The 27056-nt window shown below is 37.9% G+C and overlaps 1 protein-coding gene across 4 annotated transcripts in view; it reads right to left on the bottom strand.

Annotated features, from left to right (window-relative positions):
- The window catches only part of SCAPER (S-phase cyclin A associated protein in the ER), a 358776-nt gene that overhangs the window by 8040 nt on the left and 323680 nt on the right, over positions 1–27056 (bottom strand). For all 4 annotated transcript variants that reach the window (XM_074966056.1, XM_074966057.1, XM_074966059.1 and 1 more), the window contains exon 30: positions 24758–24907. In XM_074966056.1, the coding sequence (XP_074822157.1) occupies positions 24758–24907 (150 nt within the window). The remainder of the gene's footprint in view (positions 1–24757; positions 24908–27056) is intronic.

The raw sequence follows: 27056 nt of genomic DNA, 5'->3' as shown, positions 1-27056 counted from the left end.
GAATCCTGGCAAGATTTGTAGGATCAGAGTAGTGATGTAATAAGAGGCTGTAACCTGAGCTAGAATTCCCTCTTCCCACAATTCGGTGAAGAAAAGTGCTTATTTTTTCATTGTCGATCTGAACTGGTAATTCTCCTGTAACTTGCTTTTCCTGCCACTCCTCCTCCAGCTTGCTGAGCATACACTTGTCACATTTACTAAAATCCACAATTCAGCAGGCCATTTCTATTCAGCAAAGCACTAAAGCATGTGCTTAAATCCATAGGATTTAAGCACATACCTGAAGCTAAGCATCTGCTTAAATACTTTCCTGAACTGAGGCCTAAATATCAAATCAGTAAAAGCGACATTACTTTTATACCCATTTTTTGACCAACTTAAGCCAGTGTGTAATTTACAGCACTTCTTATTAGAACTAGTAAAAATAATATTTTGCAATTTTTTGTTTTTTTGTTGAAATTTAAAAAAATCATAAAGCTCTACTGCTTACTTCACTGTTGGACTTGTCCCAGAGAACTGCCGTGGGAGATGCTGCTGCTTACCTCAAGTTGTATTTTGGCCCAATACATAAATAATTAGGAAAATAACCTAGTAAAGAGATGGACAACTATTGCTTACATACACTGGCTGAACCACACTCACAATGTATGCAGCTACCAAGGAAGAGAAAGCAGTGATGAAGTAACTATTTAAAGGTTTTTATATTGCATTTTTGTTTGTCTACAAGTAAAATAACACAGCTAAAACTCATAATGTGAAGCTCAATGCACACTAGTGAGGAGTTCTCAGCTACATGTTAGAGCTAAAGGCCCCAGTATGGGACTCTCATGCTTGACATTAAGCACATACTTAACTGTTTTCCTGTGTAGGAATGGACTTACTCATGCCCTTAACTTTAAGAAGATATTTAAATGGTTTGCTGAATTGGGGCCAATGGCACAGTCCACTCAAAAGTTAAATGTTGTTAAAATTAGGAGCTATCTTCCATCTTGTAGAGTTGGAGATAACATTGTCATATAAGCTGAAACTTAGAACTTACTGAGAACGCAACTTAAAAATGGCACAAAATATATTAATTATTTCTTATGTATATGTATTGTCATAATATTCTTTACAGGTCCTTGTGAGATGTTTTCATTAATATCTGTATCAAATCTTTGGTATTACAGCAGGTGCACCAGTTTTGCCTGCTACATACATAAGGGTGAAAAATAGTTTCCATTTTAACATCCTTTTTTCACTGATTCTTAACTTTCTGAAACATTCACTTTGAAGACTGACATTTTTCATGTTTGGTCTCTGCCTGAATTTGCAACCTTCCCAATTTCTTACACTAATTTTAGCATTTAATTTGCATATATTAAAACAAGAGCAAACTGGTGCTAGAGTTCTCTGTGAGTTCTAGGCAGAAGGCTGATGTGATGACCACTTCCTATTTCCTCTCCTGTTGAGCAGGCTGTGTAGGGTGACCACACTTTTAAAAATGGAAAACCTTTAAAAGGCAAGGGACACCTTTCTTGCTATTGTCTCCAGAGGCTGGGGAGGCAAGAGGTCTGGCAGCTAGATGAGGGTTAAATTGAGAATACTTGTCACTAGTGTGTGTGAGGGAATTTGGTACGTAGGAGGGTGTGTCTGATCTGATCTATGCTTTTCATTGGAAGAAGGGGTCATGTATGAGTTTGGCAGTTAGGAAGGCCTTTGGGAGGTGCCTACTTGTGACTGTCCCTCACTATCCCACCAACTGACCTTTCAGCTTCCTTCCTGTCCCAACAGCATCCAGTATCTCCAGTAACCTAGTGTCAGGCATCCCTCCCTCACTTACTGGTGAATTCAGCACTTCCTGGGCCCTGGCTGCACTTTGCAAGTGCTGTGCAACAGTGAAGAGCCATCCTGATCCTGAACTGGTGTTTGTGAAGCTGACCTTTCGGGAGAGCACAATTCCTCAATTCTGACGCCTCTAGATGGCAGCCTATGCCACCTACCTTTAATGCCAGCCTTGTTATTTTATCCTGATTACTTGTTAAATATGACCTAAGAGGGTAAAGAGAAAATTAACATATGCAGTAGGTCACTATGAAACAGTGCAGTGTCTGAAATGCAGTGTTACACCAAGAACTATCTAGTTAAACAAGATGCATTTCCAAATATTGTGCTGAGAAAGACATGCAAGGAGGTCTACTGACACACAACCAGTTCATTCACAAGAATCCAGTGGCCACAAGGAACACCTGATCTTTATAAAATAGTGTGCCTCTGCCAACAGTTCATTCAGGATAATATTTACTATACAAATATAAGATATTACTTAATAGCTTGTTGCACAATATAGATAATTAGAATGCCAAACATATATGTTCCTAGGTATGTAATAGTTAAAACCGGTCTAGAAGTCGCCGCCTTTCACAGCTGGATATATTCTAAAAGTGAAAGACATGTGACAGGTGATATGCTACACAGCATTCTAAATATTAGGGAAGGATAATCAAATCAAGGAATTGGAAAAAAAATTGTAATTGCCCCCTCCCTGTGGGATGGAATGGCAGCAAAGAAAACACAAGGCTGCCCTCACAACATTTCCTCCTAATTCCTCTGCTGAGAGAGAGGCTTTTCCCTTTCACAGAACTGGCAGTGGTTTGGCCCAGAGATCTGGGGGACTGGTGGAGAGTAAGGTCATCCACACCACTTCCTGGACTCTGCAGCTCTGTCTTAGATCTCTGTTGAGACAGGAGTGCCAACAGGGCTTCCCTTCCCAACGCTTGGCACCCTCTACCTCTTAAAGGAAAGTCCCATGTGCAGAAAGGGCTCTGCTCAGAAGTTAATAACCATAAGGCTCTAATAGCCCCTGAGTGGACTTTCCCCAGGGCTGTGGATGGGACTGGTGCATAAGTAGCCCAAAGCTATTTTCCTTTTCTGTATGGATTTTGGAGCGCACAAAGAGCCCAGACGCAGTCCTGAAGGGGCAGTTGACCTACTTGTTAGAATGGGCAGGAACATATCCATGTGTGGATCTATGGGGAACCTTTACACAGAGAAGCTATAATAAGATGAGGCTTTCTATTTTGGCCAACTGCCCAATCACATAATGTTTGGTTTAATCAGTCTCTATATTCTTTTTGATCACACAAAATAAAATTACTACTATGCACATATCTACGAAATTGAAGCCAGAGGAACGCATGTCAAAGCAGTATTATGACGTCTTCGTAACAAAAGGGATTCAGCTCTTTTGAGTGGAGTAGACTAACAGTTCTATCTCAAAGTAGAAGATAAATCTCTTGAAGTGGTATTTTAATTTTATAACAAAAGCTGTGAAAAGGATCCTCTAATCTTAACAGCCATACAATTACAAATAAGTGGCCAAGAGGCATAAATATTCCATGACTGACAAATATATTTCTCATTAAACAAACTAAAACTTTGCAGTCAAAGCTACAAATCTGCAGAATGAATGTATGTAAATACTGGGAAAACAAAGACTTGACATTAGCAACTTTGAGTTCAAGATAGTGATTTATGTACTAGATAAAGTCTACAATATCATCTGCAGGTTTTAAATATCAATGCATACTATTAAATTAACATCTTAAAGTACCAGTAACTTAATCAATTGTTTTGAGAGGATTTACATTTTTTAACCTAACAACAAGGATCTTTGGTGACAATCCAAAATTCTTATTTCCAAATGGTAATAGCACATATTTTACGTATGTCTAGAGTTGGGGGAGGAAAAAAAAGAGAGAGAGAGAACGACAACGATGACTAATTTCATTTAAAATTTTGCCAGAAACTTTTAAACAGATTTAAAGAAGCTTAACTTCAGTTAAGATCACAGATTGGTTTTTAGTGTCTCCAAGCTCACACACTAAGTACTGTAAAAAAAAATTATTACAAGTAACAAAAGGACAATGCAGCCTCAATCACACTCTTTTCTGGCCCTTGTATACTGTAGAAGTTGAATCTAGGATTACTGTAGAGTAGAAGAGCTGATTTTTAAAGGAATATTTAGTTTACTCCTTGTGATGGATTTAGGTTTGGTTTCTGTGTCTTACACAGACATTTTCAGTTTTGGAAAGGTATCATTCATGCCAGTTATTCTGGCCCATATCCAAGACAAAAACATTGGAATTATCTTTCAAAGAGGCTAATTAATTGTCTGATTAGAGGCAGTGGCAACTTTTAATGTGTACACAAAGGCAAAACAAAATGTGAAAGAAAGTATTGAACAGATTCAAACAAATCAAGTTCTCAATAAAATACATCGTCTTTTGCAAGTCATTCTCAGTAGTACAAATCTCATTGTTAATTATTATTTGCTGAGCACTGTCTGTATGTTTGGAGCTCTACAAAACATAAAAAAATAAACTGTCGCTGTCCCAAAATGTTTGAGTATTAATTAAAAAATATTAACTCATGTTGAATTACTTGTTCTTCTGTTAAAAAAAAAATTGGTCACTATGCTTTATGTTAAAAACGATGTGGTAGAAACCTGACAATATGCTGTCCTCCTTCATAGAAAGCAAATGAGCTTTAAAGACTAATCAAAGGAACAACTCCCCAAAGCATTTGATTTTAATTAGTCAAGTTGTGTCCCTATCTATCAAAGGAACTCATAAGAACATAAGAACGGTCATACTGGCTCAGACCAATGGTCCATCTAGTACAATAGCCTGTCTTCCAGCAGTGGCTAGTTCCAGAGGGAATGAACAGAACAGTGCAATTATTGAGTGATACATTCCCTGTCGCCAAGCCCTAGCTTCTGAAAGTCAGAGGTATAGGGATACCCAGAGCGTGGGGTTGTGTCCCTGACCACCTTGGCTAATAGCCATCGATGGATCTATGCTCCAAGAACTTACCTAATGATTTTTTGAACCCAGTTATACAAATTCCACAGGTTGACTGTGTATTGTTGTGAATGTTAGAATGCTGTATTACTTCCTTGTGTTTGTTTTAAACCTGCTGGTTATTAATTTGGGTGAACCCTAGTTCTTGTGTTATGAGAAAGGGTAAATTACACTTCCCCATTCACTTTCCACTCCATTCATGATTTTATAGACCGGTATCATCTCTCCCCCCTTTAGGCATCTTTCTTCTCAAATGAACATTCCCAGTCTTTTTATTCTCATGTGGAAGCTGTTTCATCCCCCTAATAATTTTTGTTCCCCTTCTCTATACCTTTTCCAATTCTATTCTATCTTTTTTAAGATGGGGTGACCAGAACGTCACACAGTATTAAAGGTGTGGGTGTACATGGACTTATATAGTGGCATCATGATATTTTCTGTCTTATTATCTCATAATGATTCCTAACATTCTGTTAGTTGTTTTGACTGTAGCTGCACACGAAGCAGATGTTTTCAGAGAATTATCCATGTTGACTCCAAGATCTCATTCTTGATTGGTAACAGTTAATTTAGATCCCATCATTTTGCATGGATACTTAGGATTATGTTTTTCAATGTGCATTACTTTGCACTTATCAACATTGAATTTCATCTGCCAGCTTGTTGTCCAATCATCCACTTTTGTGAGGTCCCTTTGTAACTCTTTGCATCAACTTTGGACTTAACTATCTTGAGTAATTTCTTATTGTCTACAGAACTTTGCCACCCCACTGTTCACCCAGTTTTCCAGATGATTTATGAATATGTTGAACAGCACAGATGCCAGTACAGATCCTTCAGGAACCCTACTATTTACCTCTCTCCATTGTGAAAACTGAAGATTTATTCCTACCTGTTGTTTCTTGTCTTCTAAAGTTACGATCTATGAGAGAACCTTCCCTCTTATCCTATGACAGCTTACTTTGTTTAAGAGCCCCAGGTGTGGGGCCTTGTCAAAAGCTTTCTGAAAGTCCAAGTACATTATATCGCCTGGATCTCCCTTGTCCAAATGCTTATTGACATGCTCAGAGAAATCTGATAGATAGGTGAAGCATGATTTCCCTTTACAAAAACCACACTGACTCTTCCCCAACATACTGTGTTTCTCTATGTGTCTGATAATTCTGTTCTTTACTATAGTTTGGACCAATTTGCCTGGACAGAAGTTAGTCTTACCAGCCTGTAATTGACAGGGCTGCCTCTGGAACTCTTTTTAAAAATTGGCATTACATTAGCTAAACTCCAGTCATCTGGTACACAAGCTGATTTAAGCGATAGGTACATACCACAGTTAGTAGTTATGCAATTTCACATCTGGGTCTCCTCAGCACTCTTGGGTAAATACCACCTGGTTCTGGTGTCTTATTACTGTTTAATTTATCAATTTGTTCCAAAACTTCCTCTATTCCTCTATCTGGGACAGTTCTTCAGATTTGTCAACTAAAAAGAATGGCTCAGGTGTGGGAATCTCCCTCACATCTTCTGCAGTGAAGACTGATGCAAATAATTCATTTAGCTTTTCTGCAATGGCCTTATCTTCCTTCAGTGCTTTTTTTACACCTTGATTGTGCAGTGGCCCCAACTGTTTGGCAGGCTTCCTGTTTCCGATTACTTAAAAAAACTGTTTCTGTTAGCTTTTGCATCTGTAGCAAGTTGCTCTTCAAATTCTTTTTTGGCCTGGCTAATTATACTTTTACACTTGACTTGCCAGAGTTTATCCACCTTTCTATTTTCCTCAGTAGGATCTGACTTCCAATTTTTAAAGAATGCCTTTTTTGCCTTTTACTGCCTCCTTTACTCTGTTGTTTAACCAGGTGGCATTTTTTTGGTCCTCTTACTGTTCTATTTTATTTTTTTATTGATTTGGGGTTTGCCCCTATTATGGTGTTTTTAAATAGTTTCAATGCAGCTTGCAGGCATTTCATTCTGCAGGCATTTCATTCTTTTAATTTCCATTTAGCTGGCTTCTTCATTTTTGTATATTTCCCCTTTTTGAAGTTAAATGCCATATTTTCCCCGCTACAAGCATGTTAAATTCAATTACAATATGGTCGCTATTACTGAATGGTTCAGCTATATTTACCTCTTGGACTAGATCCTGTGCTCCATTTAGGATTAAATCAAAAATTGCCTCTCTCCTTGCGAGTTCCAGGACTAATGATCCAAAAGCAGTCATTAATAGTGTCTAGAAATTTTATCTCTGTATCCTGTTCTAAGATGACATGTTCTCAGTCAGTAAGAGAACAGTTGAAATTTCCTGTTATTATTGGGTTTTCTGTTTTTGTAGCCTCTCCCATCAACCTGAGCATTTCACAATCACCATTACTATTCTGGTCAGGTGGTCGGTAGTATAAGTCTACTGCTATATGCCTATTATTCAAGCCAGGAATTTCTATCCACAGTGATTCTAGGGTAATTTGATTCATTTAAGATTTTTACTATATTTGACTCTATGCTTTCTTTCACATATAACCCCACTCCCACACCAGCACAACTCACCCTGCAATCCCAATATATTTGGTACCCTGGTATTACTGTGTCATTGATTATCATCATTCTGCCAAGTTTCTGTGATGCCTATTATATGAATATCCTCATTTAATACCAAGCACTCAAGTCCACTCATCTTAGCATTTAGACTTCCAGCATTTGTATACAGGTACTTATAAAATTTGTCAATATTTAGTTCTCTGCTTTCATATCATGTAATTGAATGGGACTCTTTTACATTTGACTGATTCTCCTCAGTACCTAGCTGTACTTTATCAACTTCTATCCTTTTCTCTTTGCCAGGATATATATTATCCTCTTTAATAAAACCTGCTCTAAGGGATGTCTCATATGAACATCATGTGCTCCTCTGCACCTGTGTTGGCTTTCCCCCAGCCCTTAGTTTAAAAACTTCTTTACAACCTTTTTAAATTTACATGCCAGAAATCTGGTTCTGTTTTGGTGTGCATGGAGCCCATTCTTCCTGTATAGTCTTCTTTCCCCAAAGGTTCCCCAGTTACTAATACACCTAAACCCCTCCTCCCAACACCCTTGTCTCATCCACGCATTGAGACCCTGCAGTTCTGCCTAACTGGCTCTGCACAAGGAACTGGAAGCATTTCAGAGAATGCTACCACAGAGGTCCTGGACCTTAATCTCTTACCTAGCAGCCTAAATGTGGCCTCCAGAACCTCTTTCCTGCCTTTCCCTATGTCATTGGTACCTACGTATACCATGACTACCGGCTTCTCCCCAATACTGCACATAAGTTTATCTAGAGGTCTACAACTTTCACACCTGGCAGACAATTCACTATGCGGTTCTCCTGGTCATCACAAATCTATCTATATTTCTAATAACTGAATCCCCCATTACTATTACCTGTCTCTTCCTAATAATTGGGGTCCTCACCCCTGGAGGGGTACTTTAGTACGAGACGACAGGGTATCCTCACTGTGAGATAAATAATATTTCCCATCTTCTATGCCACATACACAAAATCCCATTCATCTTGGTATGTAATATCTACAATGATAATCCATTATTCCAGGTCCCTAAAATACAGTGTTTGGGCATTTTAACAGAGCTAGTCTTTGGAGATGTAATCAGACCAATGTCACTTGGATACTGTATAATGCACAGGGGGCCGTGATAATGGATTAACCTAAAACATGAAAATGTACTTTCTTGTTATTACTTCTGTTTGATTTGGGGGGCTTGGTGAAGAAATGGCTACATCTTAAACAAGCTGGGAGAATATGCTCAAGGTATTGCAAAATGTGTTTGTGTACTTGGGCATTTCCTGCAGCAAATCCCATAGTTGAGGTTCTGTTCCAGTTTTCATTCTAACTCCCCTTTCCTTATAACCTTTTCAGTTGCTCATAACTTTCCCCGAGCAAACTCCTTTTGGCCTGAAATCTTTTATGATTATTTTAGTCCCAAGATAATTTACTTAAGAATGTTTGAGGAAACTTGGTTCATCCCTTTTTGAATTGTGTGTGTGGGGGAGAAAATATCCCCCTTCCTTACATATTCTGACTGAATTTTGTCCTGGCGTAACTAAAAAATGGCTAGGAACTTCACACTTGGCTCCTTCTTTTATAACCCTCACTGAGCAGATGAAAAGTTTGACAGAATTACTGTAACATAAGGAAATAAGAAGGGAACATAAAAGAATGGTCTAATGCAGAAGTCTAAGCAGTGGTTTGGAAAGCTTTTACACCCAGCTTTTAAACTGACTGAGGGTACAGCTTTTTTTTAGCTTGATGGGAGAAAAATGTGCTGATGTTACAGTATATTCCATAGATATTTTGTATAAAATGCATTACTTATTCTTGTGACATGGAACTAACTCTCCAGAAATATATCTTTCTCAACAAAATTTCACTCCATGTGAAATGAAGCATCAAAACGTTCTCTTCTACTTGAGTGTGTTCTTCTGCCACAATTTATTCCCTGTTCAGACGCAACTCTCTTAGCGGGAGCTCAGGCTAAAAGCTAATGGATCTAAAAGGGCACCACTTGCCATTTTCAGAATCTTATGTGAGTGCTGTTCCAGTCCTGAACATGTCCATTATAAACACTGGACCTTTACTATTACATTGTGAATATGGAGACTATTACTATTTCCTATTTATTTATCATTTATATAAATGTCAAATTTTAATCTGTATAAAGGAGTTAATAATTTTACTAAACATGAACTTAAATACACTGCAGCTATTCTTTCTAGTTTCACAGTACTCCATCAAACGGTTAAATGCTTGGGTTTTATGTCAGGTTATTTACAACTTTGTATAAGAAATAAGTCTTTATATTAGTAGTTCAGTTTCTCTTCAAAGTTAGATCTGCATTATTTCTTTGCGCCTATATAAACAAATCCCATGCTGCTAGCATTTAATCAGCAGAATATGTCACCACTCAGGCTCTTCTTCTGTTTTAAGGTCAAGCTATTTTCCCCCCCGTTTTGCTAACTCCACCATTGGCAAGGCTCTAACCTCTAAACAAAGTATGTTGTAAATTTTTCTCTAACATTTATCATGGATCAGAGTACTATTTCTATATTGAAAACAGTATTCAGAATGTATTCACAAGGTTAAAAATGATCATTTTGTTTATCTGAAATGTTTAGTTTCTTAAAATAAAAATGTATGCTTCCAAAAAGAATGGTAATTAGAGAACACAAGAGCTCAGAAATAATATTAGTTTTACTATGACCACATCGCTAGCATTTTCCTTTTTGGGATAGCTTTAGGGTTTTTGGTCTAGCATGGGTATATAACTGATGGGAGAATTTGGCCAAACACAATAATAATCCCAAATATTTCTATCACTTACTACAAAGGATAGTTATAAATTTAGAAGCATATTTAAATATGTAAATGTATTTATCAAACCTGATGCTAACAAGAAATCTAGCTGAACATATAGGTTCAATATGTTCCTAATTTAAAATTTTAATACATAGGCAAAAATGTGTTAGCCTAAAAGATTTATTAAAAGTTATTTAAGTAGTTGCTTTAATATTTTTTTCTTATAACAGATGAAGAACTAAAGCAGATGAAATTCAGGTATGAGTACAACATATAGAAGTAACAGATATTGGAAAAGATTAACTCCATTACAGCATAAAAAGGTAGGAGTTTGCAATATTCTCAATGGAAAAAATTCAAGGATGCCTTGAGGCTCTTCGGATGTAAGGTTAGCATGTGCCTGGACCAATGTAGTCTATTTTGAAGCAGAGCTACTCTCGAAGGTCTTGTGTGGGTGCCATGAGAAAAGTAGTGAAACTACAGGGAAGGTTAATGTGAACTATTTTCTGGCCTGAACTTATCTACTCCCATACAGTGTGTTCATATTTTCTCTTCTTTTTTTGTGAGCCCCAAAACAGTAATATGACATTTCTGCTTAAACATGAAGAATATTACACAAAAATTTTCTAATCTTTTTGAATGTGCTGATTTAGTGCTTTCTCAGGTGAAACAGATTCCCCTTCAAATTTTTTCTTCTGCTTATACTTCTCGGATGAATGTTCAATATGAGCAGATCCTAATTAGGGTTCATAATCATTATTCAACATTCATGCTGAGTTATCTTAGTCATTTCAAAGTTTATTTATTACTCTTTAAATAAATGCATACTTCCTGTGTCTCATTCACAACATAATCTTTTACTCCAGTATTTGTTCACATTTAGCTCTGTGGTCAAAGCTGAAAAGAGGTTTAAAGGTTTGAGCTGGTTCATTCAGAGACTTGTAAATTCGTAATAGCAATAGATGAATATGGTCCTTTGCAAGTTATTTTCACCTGAATGAGGTGTGTACAACTGGATAACCAGCCACTGATTCAGCAACTTACAGAAGCACATGCCTAACTTTAAGCATGTGAGAAGTCTCAACTACTTATGTGCTTAAAGTATCTTCCTGAATTGGGGCCTCAGTTTCTTAACCCAATCAACTTCAATTTACAAAGCACTAACCCACAGGCCAACACACTGTAACTGTTAATCAGATGAGAAAGTTATCAGACACAAATTCGGACATGTTACAAATCAAACTTATCTATAGAAATACACGTATACTGTGGCATCAAATAATAAGGATCAATGTGCAATGTCTCAAATCCATATATTTGAAAGAAAAAATTGAAATGACTGAAATATTACCTCTTTTATCTTTAGTTCTACATTATCTTTGAAGAGGTCATCATCAAATTTAGATAAAATCTACTACCCTTCCTCCAACTCTCTGACCTACCTGATTATCTCAAAATTGATTAATAAGAATTGTGTCTTTATACATATTGCACCTATATGTTTGCCACTGGTCTCCAGTTTTGTCTAAGACTATTGGAACTTAGGTGCAAAAAGGCTCCCAAAAAACCTTTATATTTGAGCAGGATTTAGATATTAAACTTCCCTATTTGCTCAAGGTGTTATTCTATGTAATTATAGATATATTTAACATCTCAAAATGATTGAGGATTTTTAAAAATTTGTAGCTCATGGAAAGGCACATTAACGTTTAGAATGACTACTGATCTTTTTTTAAATAAAACTATGATTTGCAATTCCTTCTGTCTCTATTAACTTGATATTTTGGTGGTGTCTGAACACTACAGATTGCGGGGTTTGGATTAAATAGTTTGACTCACATATAGCATGTAGCCACTGATTCTTTCAAATATGTGTTGAATTGGTTTGTGTGGATGGGAAATTCTGTACTGGTAGTTATTACTAGCAGTTCAGAAGTAGTATGCTGCAGGTAAGGAACTGGATCTCATTTAAAAAATCCAAATGTGGATGCTTGGTCAGTTGAAAAACAACACTCCAACAGCTTTCACTAAAATACCAAGTATGTGCCTGAAAATGTGGCTATTTATGTCCATTCTATATCCTACTACCTACTCTGTATTGTCAAGTGTTTGCACACTGGCTTGATGGACATTAGAGGATCTTTGAAGCATGCCCTTTTCTGCAACTTAATTTGGGTACTGTATCTGAATGAATGACATATTGCTGAATTTGGGATGGGTTACATGACCTCAGGTTCCATTTTCTGTGTTAAAGGGAAGGTCCTTCAAGACTGTAGGAAGACTGGATAGCTCCTGTCTACTCAATGGGCCTGATTCGCCATGATCTTGTGTAGTAATTTACACCTATACAAAGTAAGTGATAAGAAAGGTCTAAAACTCTACCAGTTCCCATTGCTACAAGGACACATACAGGTAATATATCAATGTAGGCCTCAACTATGTTGAATGATGCTTAGGAGAAATCTGTACCTGAAAGAATCCCTTGGAAATGAGATCTTACAGGATGATACCAAAGGATGATACAATATTCAAATTCTAATAAAAAGTTGACATTCACAGTTTGAGTCTTCTCTCATTTACACTGGTGTAACTCAATTGACTAGAATGGAGTTACTCTTGACTTAAATTAGTGTAAGTCAGAGGAGAATCAGAATCTTGGTCTTCAAGAATTAAATCTGATTATTGGAAGAGAGTTCTTCTATCACACTTGGAGAGATTCTCTAGAGGCAGTGGTTTCCCAACCAGTGGGCCACAAACCCCAGAGGGTCATAGAAGACAATCAGGTGGGTGGCAAAGCGCTGAAAATTTTATCACAATCTAAAGCAAAGAAAATCTTGCTCTCCCACTCCCCTCAGACCCTTACCCTTCAAGGTCAAGTATTCTCCGTCAACCTCTCAAAACACACACAAATAAATTATACAGCATTATCATTGTTATAAGGGAGACATTTTTGACTTGTACTTTTATAGTAAATGTAATGTGGTTGTGAAAACATTTGAGTTCAAACAAGGGGTCACCAACCAGTAAAAGTTCAGAAACACTGCTCTGTGTGTTATATTATTGAGATGGCAGAAAGAAAACTTTAAGCTGAAAATAAGAAAATACACTCTTCTGCCATGAAAGGTAAATTATCATCTACCAGTAACTAAGTTTAGTCACAGACTAGCAAGACTTTTCATAGTACTCACCTAGATGACATTATTTTTAACTTATATTTTATAATTAGGCTTGGCAGGATTTGATTGTTTTATATGAATGTTTATTTTTAAGCCTTTTTTCCTATATCTACCAATTAAAATTTTCACAGTTGCAAAAAAATATTGAGGGTCAGGCAATAATTATTTAATGACGGCAGACAATGAGTCTCAAAAAGTTAAAGCTTTATAACCATTAAAACTTGAATTGTTAACATCACATGTCAAAACATACACCGTAAATAGCCTTAAATCTAACTCTAAGAAGTTCTCAAGCAGCATTTTTCTTACTTTGACTATCTGTAAATTTTGATTATTATGGAGGGAAATACTTTTCCATTAGTTTGTGTGTGTATGTTGAAATTGATGTTTATAAACATTTACCAATAAAAAGCTAATCTTTCCAAGCCTATTTATAATTCTCCCTCTATTTCTATACAATTCCAATAAAACATTATTTTATTTAAGCCTAGTGGAATTGGGTCTGCAGACTAATTTGGGCTGTAGCAGGCTGACACCCCTAGAGAAGTATCAAAATACTTTGGACCCTCAAGGAAGACAGAGAGGAATAGTTAATTGCCTGAGTACGAACACAGAGCAAGCTGTTGTCTTTCTTTCCAAACAGTGCACAGCAGTGCTGAGGGAAGCCACTGCGGGTATGGAGAGAGTTGAATGGCTTACATTCTATGAGGCTATTATAGGAGAGTTCCCTCACACACTAGGCTAAACAGATGATGGCTCTCAGCAATTGATTAAAGATTTACAGACTTCAGACTTTGTTTTAACTTTTTGTGTGAAATTTAATTCTCATGAAAATGAGAGACTGATAGCCTTGGTTAGAGTCAGACAGAGTAAAGACAGGTGTCATGCAAGCTTATTCATACATCTCTGCCAAAGTAGCTCTATCTTGACTGGCCAAACCCATAATATTCCAGGATTGGATCTCGGCTGAGAAGAAACTGCCTATTAAGCAGAATCATGCCAAACTCTGTGGTGTTTTTTTTGACATGGACAAGTGTCCACTAGGGAATAAGCTGAGGCCACCAAGATCATTTTATTTCTGACCTAAGATTAGAACCTAGTCCTCCAGAGACTAGTGGATTAACTCAAGGCTGTGCCCAGCCCCCTTTTTCACCTTAGAATTCTGTCCAACTTCAAGATTCAGTTATGGGCTACATTTTTAAGGCTGGAAAAAGTAGTACTTTTCACCATGTCAGTGCCTAAGTTTATTCTGCAGATGATTCAAAATGACAGAAACCAGAAATCCTTAACTGAATGTAACTACAGTTCATCATCATAAAATCTTTGCTCAGATATGTCAATATCCCACAAAGCACAGGACCCACTTTGGTGTTTTATCAGTACAGTTAACCTACAAAGCTATTAAAGATCTTGCCTTATTTGAATTACCCATGGTCACTGTCATTTATTGCATTTTAGGCACAGCAGTTTGAAAATTTTCACTCTTTTTAGAGTACATTTTTTGCACCATGTTTTTGTTCATCCACGATGTTACAATACTACAAAAATGTCTTGACAAATTATCTACAAGATGTTCCCTTTGCTTCCCCAATTGTATCTAGAGTGGAAAACCATTCTTATTGAAGGCCTTTGTCCACTTAAACTCCTCTTGGGTTATGTAAAACTCACTAAGACACTAAAGCTGTGTTTTAATTTGCTCCATTTTAAGCCAATGAGTTCTATTACATGTGGATTATTTCTGGTTTATCAAGACTACAACACACCATATGACTTGTGAACACGTTAAAGTATTCAAGAACATCCGCAATGATTTTTATGATTCCAATTGAAAAAAAAAATTTTTTTTTTTAGTACCATAAGATTGTAAACAATTCGGCTATAAATAGTTAAATTGGTGTTTAAAGTCCTATGTAAAAAGAACACTATCAATATGAAATCTACGTAGTTTAAAAAAAAATTGAGCTAAAAGTAGTTTGGGGTACTGTTTATTTATTTTTTTACCGAGATTTTTACTAATTACAAAAAGAGAGCACCCATCCCATGCGGAAGGTCGCCTTGTTAGACTCTTAAAAAATACAATTCATTCCTAACAGTCTAAAAATCAACTCACCGAGAGCACTACTAGGACCCTAAGAATGCCCCACTGCCAGAGGGCAAGAAGCTCCCTAGTAGTCTAAGCTGGCTGAGCGGCTCCATGTACCCCAACTCACTGCTGTCATAATCTGTATCTAAAAGTTGTCATGGAAGGTATTATATGCAAACTGGTAACACAGTGGCATTAATATTACTGTGTGATGGATACGCAAGTGATATATGAAAATAATAAACATGTACTGGAAATAGGTTATTGAAATGTGTTTGGCAGGTAGGTCTCAAGCACCGTTCCCTAGACAAAGGAATGTGGTCCCATGTGCTTGAATGGTCTCCAGTGGAAAACTGAGCAAGAAGAGACAATGAAGTACATTTACATAAAAGATAAACAAAACCATCAAACTAGTGAGTGGAGGAGATTGCCACTTAACTATCCAGATGGGGGGAGGAGGGAAGAGGAGACTGCAAAAATTAAAATGGCATCAGCTCCCTGGTGGACATAGCAAGCTGAGCACCCAGGAAGGCTGCCTGACTTTGAAAACACAGATAATCGCTGAGGATATAAGCAGAGAGAAAAAGCCATTATGGCATCCTTCACCTGAAGAGCCAAAGAAACCAAGTGCTTTGAGCCCTGTGTTGCATCCTGGCTAAGAACTGGCCAGCCATGCTGGAAGAACAACTGTGGTGAGAAACTGCTTTGAACAAAAGGCTCTAGTTTGTTTAATTAGGTTTTAATCTTAGAAGCATATTTTTACTTTTGTTTGTAACCATTTCTATCTCAATTACTTCTACTTGGTATTACTTAAATATCTGTTCTTTGTAAATAAACTTAATCTTGTTTTATTACACATGCATCTCAGTACAGTATTTCAGACTGAAGGATAAAATCCTCAGCCAAACTAACAGGTGGGTGCTGTGTACTGTTTATTCAAAGGAGCAGCGAACTCGATAAAGTTTTGTGAGTGCTACAGTGAGAGGAGCTGAGCACTGCAGAGGAGATGGTTTTGGGTAAATTCAGGACTGGAAGGGCTGTTGGTGTCACCCTGCAAGGAGTAACCAGGGTGATGGAAGTTGGGTGAGGTCACTGTGCTGTAAGTAGGCTGCTGGTGTCAGCCTCTGAACCAAAGTTAACACACCACAGAAGCACTCAGGGTTACAGGGCAGGTGGTGACACAACCCCTTACTGGTCTGGGTGAACTCCCAATGCCTCACAATTACCCCAGCAGCAATGCGACTATAACAAAAAATTAATAATCAACTCCACCAACAAAACCACTGATGGGGTCTCCAACCTCTTTCCTACACCTGTCCTCCAAGCCTCCCTGTCAATTTATGTGGTTTTATAATCCCATTAATCTATTACTAAAAGTTTTGCTCTTCCCTGTTGTTGAAAGACTGATGCAGACAACAGTGGACACTGACAGACTACAGTAGGGAAACAGAGAAAATTATACACAGAAAGTGCTATCAAATGCACAACATAAACCACCTACAAAAATTAAAGCTTTTTTTTCTTTAAATTCTATTGGTGAAGTAATCTTAGTTGTTACCTGTAAAACAACAGGAAATTATTTTCAGACAAAATTGTGATTTTTAAGTTGACAAAGTCTTTTTAGACACTTGCTACGATACCTGATGCTTCTCTTAGCAGCAGTAACTTCAGTTGGCTCCTCTGGTAGAAATACTGTTTCAGAAGGAGCATGCTGCTTAGAGTTAACTGCTCCCTAGCTCCATTCCTTTTCCCTCACTCATGCAGTGGGTTTCCTTAGCTTTGAGTAAGGGAGAGAGTGAGGTACACTGGCTTTGCACTCCCTTCCATGGGTTAGAGGCCCTTTTGCCCCTTTATTCCACGTCTTTTCCTCTTTTGTATGCTGGCGAACAGCCAGGTGCACAAGGTCCCCAGTAAACAAACATCCTCTTACACAGTTCTAAGAACTGGTATGTATGGAAAACTGATAGTAAATACTAGCTATATTGCGCCTGTCATAATTTAACATTTCAGAATAATAAAGGATGTCAGACACTATGGCTGAAATTTTCAAGGCAGTGCAGGGGATTTAGCCATACATTTTCCACTCAAGATAAATCCCCTGCACTGCTATGAAAATCTCAACCTATTCTTGGAAAACATTATGAAGTAAAACTTGGCATAATTAACTTTTACAGTTATGCTTTGCTGCTTCTTCCTCAAGCTCCAGCTAATGCCAAGAAGTGTAAAATAGTAAATAAGTATCTACTAGTAAGTATCATTTCATGCCACAGAAACAATATATTTAATAACACGGTTATTGTGCTTTTTCAGTTACACAACTATTTAAATATTACAAATTTGCAAATATTAATTTAGGAAGATCATGGAAATGAAAGAATTTATCAGCAACTTTGATAAACATGACTGAACATATTCCCCACACAGGCTACCAGTATTTGTGCCTGTAAATCACACAGCTAGATGTCAAAATAATCTCACAAAGGACTGGATTAAAAAAAATCAAATGCAAATTTTAAAGGTAGGTTGAGGTTCCTTTAAAAATTTGGGCTTGATTCTCATTTACACTAACGGCCACTTTACACCACTCTGACAATGTGAAGTGGCTTTAAAGTGAGTGTAAATGTAATTTAACACCATTTTACGGCCTTTTTGTTTTTTTTAACTTTATGTTAAATAGTTGAAACAAAGTGTTTACTCTTTGTTTCTTTTAGCATTATATTTATACCAGTGATATTACTGCTGTGTGAAGTGTAATAGTTTTAAGAAAGGAGAAACTCCTCTATTGAAAAGTTCACTGGTCTTTTTTCATTTTCAAATTACAGTTGGTGTTATACTTGTACAAAAGTTTCTGTCAGTTTTGCATTAAAATTTCCACATTAAAAATGCTATTGCTGTGTCCTAGTAGGTAGATGACAATATTCAATGAAAACCGACCCTTTAATATATGCATTCCTATTTTCAACAAATGGTTTATTGTAATCCATCAATGTTATAAATTATATATGAATTTACAATAAAAACATTTTAAATCTAAATGACTTTTCTTGAGCCAATAAATGGGGAGTTTATACCCAGTGACCTAATAACATCATGCTTCAGATTGATAATTTAGAGGTATAAGGCTCTGTATCATATTGCCAATACCCAAAGTGAGTCAGACTTACACAAAAGCAGTTTAAATACATTGTTTGTGTTAATTCCTGTAAGTAATAAAACTAGATTTATGATACAGGCACAACTAGATAGATGAACAGTGCAACTTCTTTTGGAGCCTTTTGATGCAAGATCATGGGTCTAAGGTCTTTAATTTGAAAAGATTTTCCAAATTAAGTATATTCCCTAACTACAATGAATATGCAAAGATTTTTATTCCCCAAACAGTAATGTGAGGGAAGCCAAATCATCTGTCATTTGTGTTAATTTAATTATCAGGCTACATTCAATTATCCAATATAAAATGCAAATGAAGTATATGGTTAACAGCACATACCAATTATGTTCATTATAATAATTAAATCAGACAAAGTAGAAAAGGGAATGAAAATGTAATAAAATATGAGAGGATTTTTTAATTAACAACAATATTTTAATTAGAAACTCTAATCCTATAGTAAGTAGATGATTGGCTTAATCAAAGATAGGGACATTATTTTTATTTTTATTATTATTTTGAGTGCATCTTTAGTACCATGGGACCTGTTTTCTTAAGTTAATAGACTAAATGGTGACAAATAAAGAGAACCAGTTTCACTGACCATACTTTATGCAAAGCAGATGCCTAATAAAGCAATCTTACACTAGCGCATGATTACAGAATTCTTGTCCTGTAAAAATGCAAGCTGTCTAACCCTACAGTAAATAAAAGTTCACGTGCTGATACAAAACAGACAGTGCAGTTTATTCTCGACTAATGATGCTAAAGCATTTAACATATTAAAGGACTGTTTGCTTTTAAAATTTTTTAGTTTCATAACCCATTTCTTTCATTCAGTGATAGCAGTGGCCCTGAAAAAAGCTTTATGAAGATTAAAACAGGATATGAAAAAACAATATTACCAATACAATAAATGTGGGCAATGTCAGAAAGTCATACTAATTTTAAAATAAACTTATCAAATATGCTCCAAACAAAATAGAATCCCTTTATCCTGATCACTGCTTGCAGCGATCATTTGGTTGCACAGACCAAAAGTTATTTCGTTATTTAAATCAGGACTCCACTGTATTACTTTTCAAGAGACAACGTCAAGGTTGGCAGACCCAAAATATAACATACCTTACCAATAACATTCTTATTTTAAAATGTCCTCTGCTGAAAAATCTATCCAGCCTCTAAAATAGGGGCTGCCAAATTCTGAATAATAAGATTGCTGCTTCTTTGTCCCACTCATCATACTGGGTTTTGTGTCTGTGCTTGTAGGCATACATGTGAATGTACACAGACACACTGTAATATACCACGCTATTTGTCTGCCTTGTTCTTGTGAGTAAGCAGGTAATTGAAATTTACAAGAGAGAATAGGGGACTAAGAATCTACAGAGGAAAAGACTTGTTTAAACTACAAACAAACCACAACAAACATTTATTTGACTGCAGGAGCAATCAGAAGGCTGATATGAAATATCCCAGTCAATGGTTCCTTAAAATGTGCTTGATGAATATACAAACACAGTTACCAGGATATAAGGCAGGGGCGGGCAAACTTTTTGGCCCAAGGGCCGCATCGGGTTTGGGAACTTTTATGGAGGGCCTGTTAGGGGAGGCTGTGCCTCCCCAAACAGCCAGGTGTGGCCTGCCTCCCCCCCCACCTCCCCTCCCCCACTTCTCGCCCCCTGGCGCCGTCCTCCCCACCCCCGAACTCCTGCCCCATCCAACCCCCCCGCTCTCTGACAGCCCCCCACCCCAGGATCCCTGCCCCATCCACTCCCCCCTGCTCCCTGTCCTCTGATTCCCCCGCGCCGCCCCATCCAACCCCCCTCCTTCCTGACTGCCCCCCCGGGACTCCTGCCCCCATTCAAGCCCCTGTTCCCCGCCCCCTGACCGCCCCGACCTCCATCCACACCCTCACCCCCAAACCCCCCTGCCATCTATCCACCCCCCCACTCCCTGCCCCCTTACCGCGCTTCCTGGAGCAATGGTGGCTGGCGGCGCTACAGCCGCGCCGCTTGGCTGGAGCCAGCCATGCCACTGCACAGCACAGAGCACTGGGTCAGGCCGGGCTCTGCAGCTGCACTGCCCCAGGAGCTCGCAGCCCTGCCACCCAGAGCACTGCGCCAGCAGCTGAGGCTGCGGTGGAGGAGGAACAGTTGGAGAGGGGCCAGGGACTAGCCTCCCGGGCCAGAAGCTCAGGGCCGGGCAGGAGGGTCCTGTGGGCCGGATGTGGCGAGCGGGCCGTAGTCTGCCCACCTCTGATCTAAGGAATATTTGTCGTCTTCAGTGAAATCTGGGATACATGCTTTGACTTCTTGGAGCACAGAATCATAGAACTGGAACAGACCTTGAGAGGTCTTCTAGTCCAGTTCCCTGCACTCAAAGCAGGACTAAGTATTATCTAGACCAGTGGTTCTCAAAGCTGGTCTGCCGCTCGTTCAGGGAAAGCCCCTGGCGCGCCGGACCAGTTTGTTTATCAGCCACGTCCGCAGGTTCGGCTGATCGCAGCTCCCACTGGCTGCGGTTCGCTGCTCCAGGCCAATGGGGGCTGTGGGAAGCGGCACGGGCCAAGTGACATGCTGGCTGCCCTTCCCACAGCCCCCATTGGCCTGGAGCGGCAAAACGTGGCCAGTGGGAGCCGCAATTGGCCGAACCTGAGGACGCGGCAGGTAAACAATCCGGTCCGGCCTGCCAGGGGCTTTTCCTGAACGAGCGGCGGGCTGGCTTTGAGAACCACTGATCTAGACCATCCCTGACAGGTGTTTGTCTAACCTGCCTTTAAATCTCCAATGACAGAGATTCCACAACCTTCCAAAGCAATTTATTCCAGTGCTTTACTACCGTGACAGTTAGAAAGTCTTTCCTAATGTCCAACCTAAACCACCCTTGCTATAATGTAAGCCCCTTGCTTCTTGTCCTATCCTCAGAGGTTAATGAGAACAATTTTTGTCCCTCCTCCTTATAATAATCTTTTATGTACTTGAAAATCACTATCATCTCCCTGCTTAGTCTTCTCTTCTCCAGACTAAACAAAGCCAATTTTTTCAATCTTCTCTCATAAGGTAATGCTTTCTAGACCTTTAATCATTTTTGTTGCTCTTCTTTGGACTTTCTCCAATTTGTCCACATCTTTCCTGAAATGTGGTACCTAGAACTGGGCACAATACTCCAGTTGAGGTCTAATCAGCGCAGAGTAGAACAGAAGAATTACTTCTTGTGTCTTGCTTACAACACTCCAGCATCTTTAATGAGGCTAATGTTTACTGTTTTAGAGCATTTGTTATTTGGCTTCTGCTTCAGGAATATATTGATTTTTTTAAAACTAGCATTGCACAAATGTTAATGTAAAAACAGAAAGTTCAGGAACTAACATTATAGTGGTAATAAATGAGCCAGAAGCACTTCCTGTATCATGGAAGACATCACTTCATTACTGGGAACCACAGCACTACTAGTATATGAAAATAACAGTTGCACGCAAATCCCAGTGCCTGTTTGGTACCTGATTTTATTACTAGCTGGCCAGAGACAGTCTATGCTTAAACAGGGTAAAAGAGAAACTCAGTTATTGCCCTTATCCTCACAATACAGGCAGGTAACTTTCTGAAAAGGTGTTAAAGCCTAAAGGGTCCAACTTGAGGTAAAGAAATGCTCCTTATTTGAGCCTACATGAATGGTCCTACAGAAGGAAAGAGAATCAAGTTGACTCACGGATCAGTTTTTTCTTTTTTTTTAGATTAGAACAGACCAGGAGGCATGAATATCTGTTTTCTCTAAGGAGCAAAATTTGACCGTTTAAAATACATGTGGATTTTTAAAAAATTAAATAACAAATTACCAGATTCTATGACATAAAAGCAAAACCTGTATCCCATCTAGTTGGAGATCTCAGAAATATTATGCCACAGGCTGAAGGGTGGTTTTAAAAGGTGTGGGATCTTGGTAGTCTTCAACAAATTGTGAACAGGGTGGAAACATGTTTTTGCTTGAGAAAACTGATTTTTGAAAAAAACTTTGCAAAGCATTAAACGAAAATTGCCATTTTTATAAATGAAATGTTCATAAAATGACCCTTAATTTTGCACATCTCTAACAGAAATAAATAGCTTGAAGAAGTGACACCAAGCAGTCCACTATGTTATACTACCTCCACTGCCTGACCAGTACCGTGCTTATTTTAGCAAGGACCTAAAATTGTTTTATGTAGGTGAAGAAGTTATTTATTAATCCTCAAATTTAATCCAGTTCAGAGGTAGTTCTACATTAGTGATGGCACATGACTTTAACCACAAGTGCAGATGCTGAAGATTTAGACAGACTGCAACATTACCAGCTGAGAATCATGCCCTCAGACAAACACATTTATGCACATACTTTATCTTTTGGCTACCTACTCCCCATAGCCATCTGCTAGGATGGCATGGTGCCTGCTCACAAGCTGGTGGACCTTTGCCCTAGGGCACAAAACTAAACAGCAATGGGCACTGTAGAGCACTACAACTGACATCTCTGGAAAGAGGTTCTTCTTCTGTGCTATTACTGGCACATTAACGGTGCATGTCCCTTTTCCAATGGATCACATCTGTTTATATTTGTGAGCCAAAAAAAGAATTCTTGGAGTAGAGAGAAAAGGAAGATGGAGTTCACCGGCACTTCTGTATACCAACAAGACTAGTTACACTGCAGTGGGAATCTGGAAAGCTCAGCAATACCACTCTGCTCTCAAAATGAACACATTACAAAAATACCACCTGCAGGCAATCTGTGTGAAAGACCAGTGTCTCCACAGGACTTTTCGATTTCTGCTTCAATGGAGTCTAATCCTGATTCAAGTTCCAAAAGTTACTTAACATTAGCCCTGCAAAACACAGGACCATCCTTGGAGTCAGTTTTCTGAGGGATCAGTGCCAGGTAACTTTTGGATCCTGAATTAGGATTTGGCTTCACACGGTAGCCGGGCTGCAGCAGTTTCTCTGAAGCTGTGGCCAAAACCGCTGAAATTACATTTTTTACTGCATTGTCAGCCCTAAGATATTACAATGTTCAAATTGCAGTTGACAGCCCTACCATCATAGTTCAAAAGGTTTAAAAAAAAACAAAAAAACCCCAAAACTTATACTGACAAGTTGAAACATTCACTTAAATCTGCTCTTCAATTTATGGAGGGGATTAAACTTCTAATTCTGAATAAAATAGTTTAACAGAAAAGGGGCAGAGCAGAAACAGACATAAAGGAGTAATAAGGCAAATGACAATGTAAAATACATTGTATAACTGAATAATATCAAAGGATAATGCAACATAATACAATTTCTATGTACACACACACACAGTCAGGCCCAAGTATTCAAAAATAAAGAGCAAGGGCGAAGTTCTGCCCTGATTTACACTCTGGTATACCCTGACTCCAAATATCCTCAAAGTTTTACATCCTGATTATTTTGTAAGCAGTTCTTTCTAGTGTGTGAGTTCAGGGAGTCCATTATAGCTGTGGACTGCAGTGTCCAGGAAGTTGAAGGGGATTTCCAATGTTGTAATATCAGGTTATGTTTTGCAACCAAAGCGGAATGTAAGAGTCATTCCCGCAGGAATCAGAGAGACCAGTGCACTATTAATATAATTTAGTACAAATAGTAAGGTTAAAATTAATAGCAGAATGAAGAACAAGGGATAAATTCTATTATCAGATATGCATGCACAGCTCTTATTGGCTTCCAGGAGATTTGCATTTGCATATATCTAAAGGTAGAATTTGGCCTTCTCTCTGGTACAAACGTTTATCCAACGGGAAAGGATAAAAGGAAAATATATGAACATAAAATATAACACCCTTGTGGACATGAAAAACATATTTGTCAACAGTCCTGTTTTGGCAGTGACCAGGCCTAATTATGGCTGGTCAGTGCTATGAGTATCTCAAACACAGGTGTACCAACCATAAAAAATAAATAAATACCAAAAAGAATGATGTCCCCCTTTACATTCCTCATTTAGTCTTTTGTCCTAATACAAAACTTAGGCTCCTATCTTACAGATGCTTATGTATGTACATAAATTTACACACATGAGGAACCACAACGGCACTACTCACATAATTAAGTATTTCAGAATCAGGGCCTAAACATGTGCACAATAATCCCAATCACATTTTCTGATTTCCTTACCTGATTATCTGGATGGTTGACTGTAAAATACCCAACACAAACAATGACTTCATGTAGCAGTTCTTCACAGGTATGCTGAGAACAGTACCACAGCAAAGAGCTGATAATATGACGGAATGCAAGGGAAAGTCCCTCAGCACCTACAATAGACTGACAGAAAACATAAAATCATAAGCTAGCAATATATTATAGGGACTACCTGAAACAAATGAGAGGTGAAATTACAAATCACATACTCTTCAATGTTATCAGAAAGTATTCAAGTAAGATTTTGGTTATACTTTTGATTGTATAATGGTTGTGGTAAAAAAATGCCAAATGAACCCCTGCCCCTGCCCCCCTTAACTTTTTCAGCAACTTATCAGTAGGATGTTAATTAATATGATAAATGCCACTGTAAATAAAACTGAATTTTAATTTTAAATGGGCAAAGAAAAATTTGGATTCTTCTCAGTTGGCATTCCGTTAGCATTAAGTAGCCAATTTCATTAAATATGGAGAACATGTTCCGGGAAAACTTAATACTAATAATAATTCTCAGTAATAAGCAAAGGAAAACAAATCATTCCCAATTTTTGCAAAAGAGCAAAATACATTTCTCATTAATATCTGTGTGTTCTGAACGGAAAAGAAAGATAAATAATAACGAATAACTTTTCAAACAAACATTTTCAAAAGTTGAAAACATCCAAAAGAAGACAACCATCAGCTGCAATTCTTTTTTGGGATACTTTCTGAAAGTAGGCAAATTGCTGTAGTGTGGAGATTCAGGAGAATTAGATTTTATCTGTGCAGCCTACAGCCTCTATTTAATAAACATGTCAAACAGACAGAGCGACAAAAGGGCAAAGGGGAAAACTGAAGCATAAGGAATGAGCATGACAGTCTACTAACTCTAATGAAACAACAGCACAGGCCTGTGGGAAAATATCTTTCATCTGAAAGTTTTCTCTCTTTCTGTGTGGACTATATGTACATAAATCTAAGTATGCTAGAGTTAGGTTTTACCGTAATCAAAATTCAGCCCAGAAAAATGGAATTTTTGTTTTAAAAAACCAGCAATGGATATCTTCCATCTCCATAGTTAATACCCCCAATAAGTTGTTATACTTTCAAGCTTCAAAACATAATATAATATCTATTTGCTACTTTACATCATGTAGCAATATGTTTTTGGGTCCAGCCCTTATTTAATTAGTCATGTCATGCATGCTGTGACCTAATGCTCTGTGTTTAACCTTCCCTGATAACAACAGGCCAAGGGGCACATGAGTTTGTGTATAAAAGTTAAACTAATTTTTCAAGGAAACTATGCTTCCTCTTTAGCCTGAATTAATAGTAATTCAGTATCCTGTGTATTGTTTCTCACTACCATCTTTCAATTGTTTGGACTGTCAAGTTAAATGACGTACACACCCATGAGCCAGGGGATTATCTGTGTTGATATTAATTCATACTGTGCCATACTGGACCTCTTCCTTTAACCAGAAAACTCTTCTATGGCCTTACTATTACATGATAAAATTATTCCTGAGAGCTAATAATCATCAGGCAGTACATAAACTATGATTTCTTTCTTTCCTACCTTATAGTCTGCTACAGTTCCTAAGTGTCAGGAGGGACAATAATAAGCGTTTTTAACATTAACTAAATAGTTAACATTAACAGATGGAGACAAATAGTTACTAAGAATGGAACAGTGATTCTGTCCATCAAAGCAATACTATGACCCCAATTCAGCAAAGCAGGTAAAGAAAATGCTTAATTGAACTGAAGCCCATCTCAGATTCACAGAGACAGTAATTGCTATACTGTACTTAATACAATCAGTTCTATAACACATGGCTCTACAAAGCATAAATGCACATGGTTGTGCAAATAGATGCAAGATTTACATATGAAATAACTTATACTTTTTGGAAATTTGCCCCCCCCCCCAACAGAGTGGCCTTAATTCTGCAACTGGATCCATGTGGATGAACGGGTCTTCCTGCACAGAACTAGTTGTTAGATCAGGGCTATTAGTTGTACTAAAACTAAAAATCAAGAAGTGGGAGTTGAGGGCGGATTATCCTGCATTCTTCACTCAGGCAAAACTCCTGTTCATTTCAGCACAGTGCAGACAGGAGCCCATGATGCACGATATGATTGGACAAATGTATCCATTATACATAAAAACTTCATTTGATATACTGCATGAGATTCATTGTTAGCAAAGCAGTTTTACAAAGCAATGTTATTTGCAATTTCACCTCACATTAATAAAAACTTTTACTCATTTATTTCTGGAATATTTTAA

Source organism: Natator depressus, chromosome 10, assembly GCF_965152275.1.
Source record: "Natator depressus isolate rNatDep1 chromosome 10, rNatDep2.hap1, whole genome shotgun sequence".
Taxonomy (NCBI): Eukaryota; Metazoa; Chordata; order Testudines; family Cheloniidae; genus Natator; species Natator depressus.
Note: the sequence above shows the minus strand (reverse complement) of the source record. Positions and strands in the feature narration are given on the sequence as shown.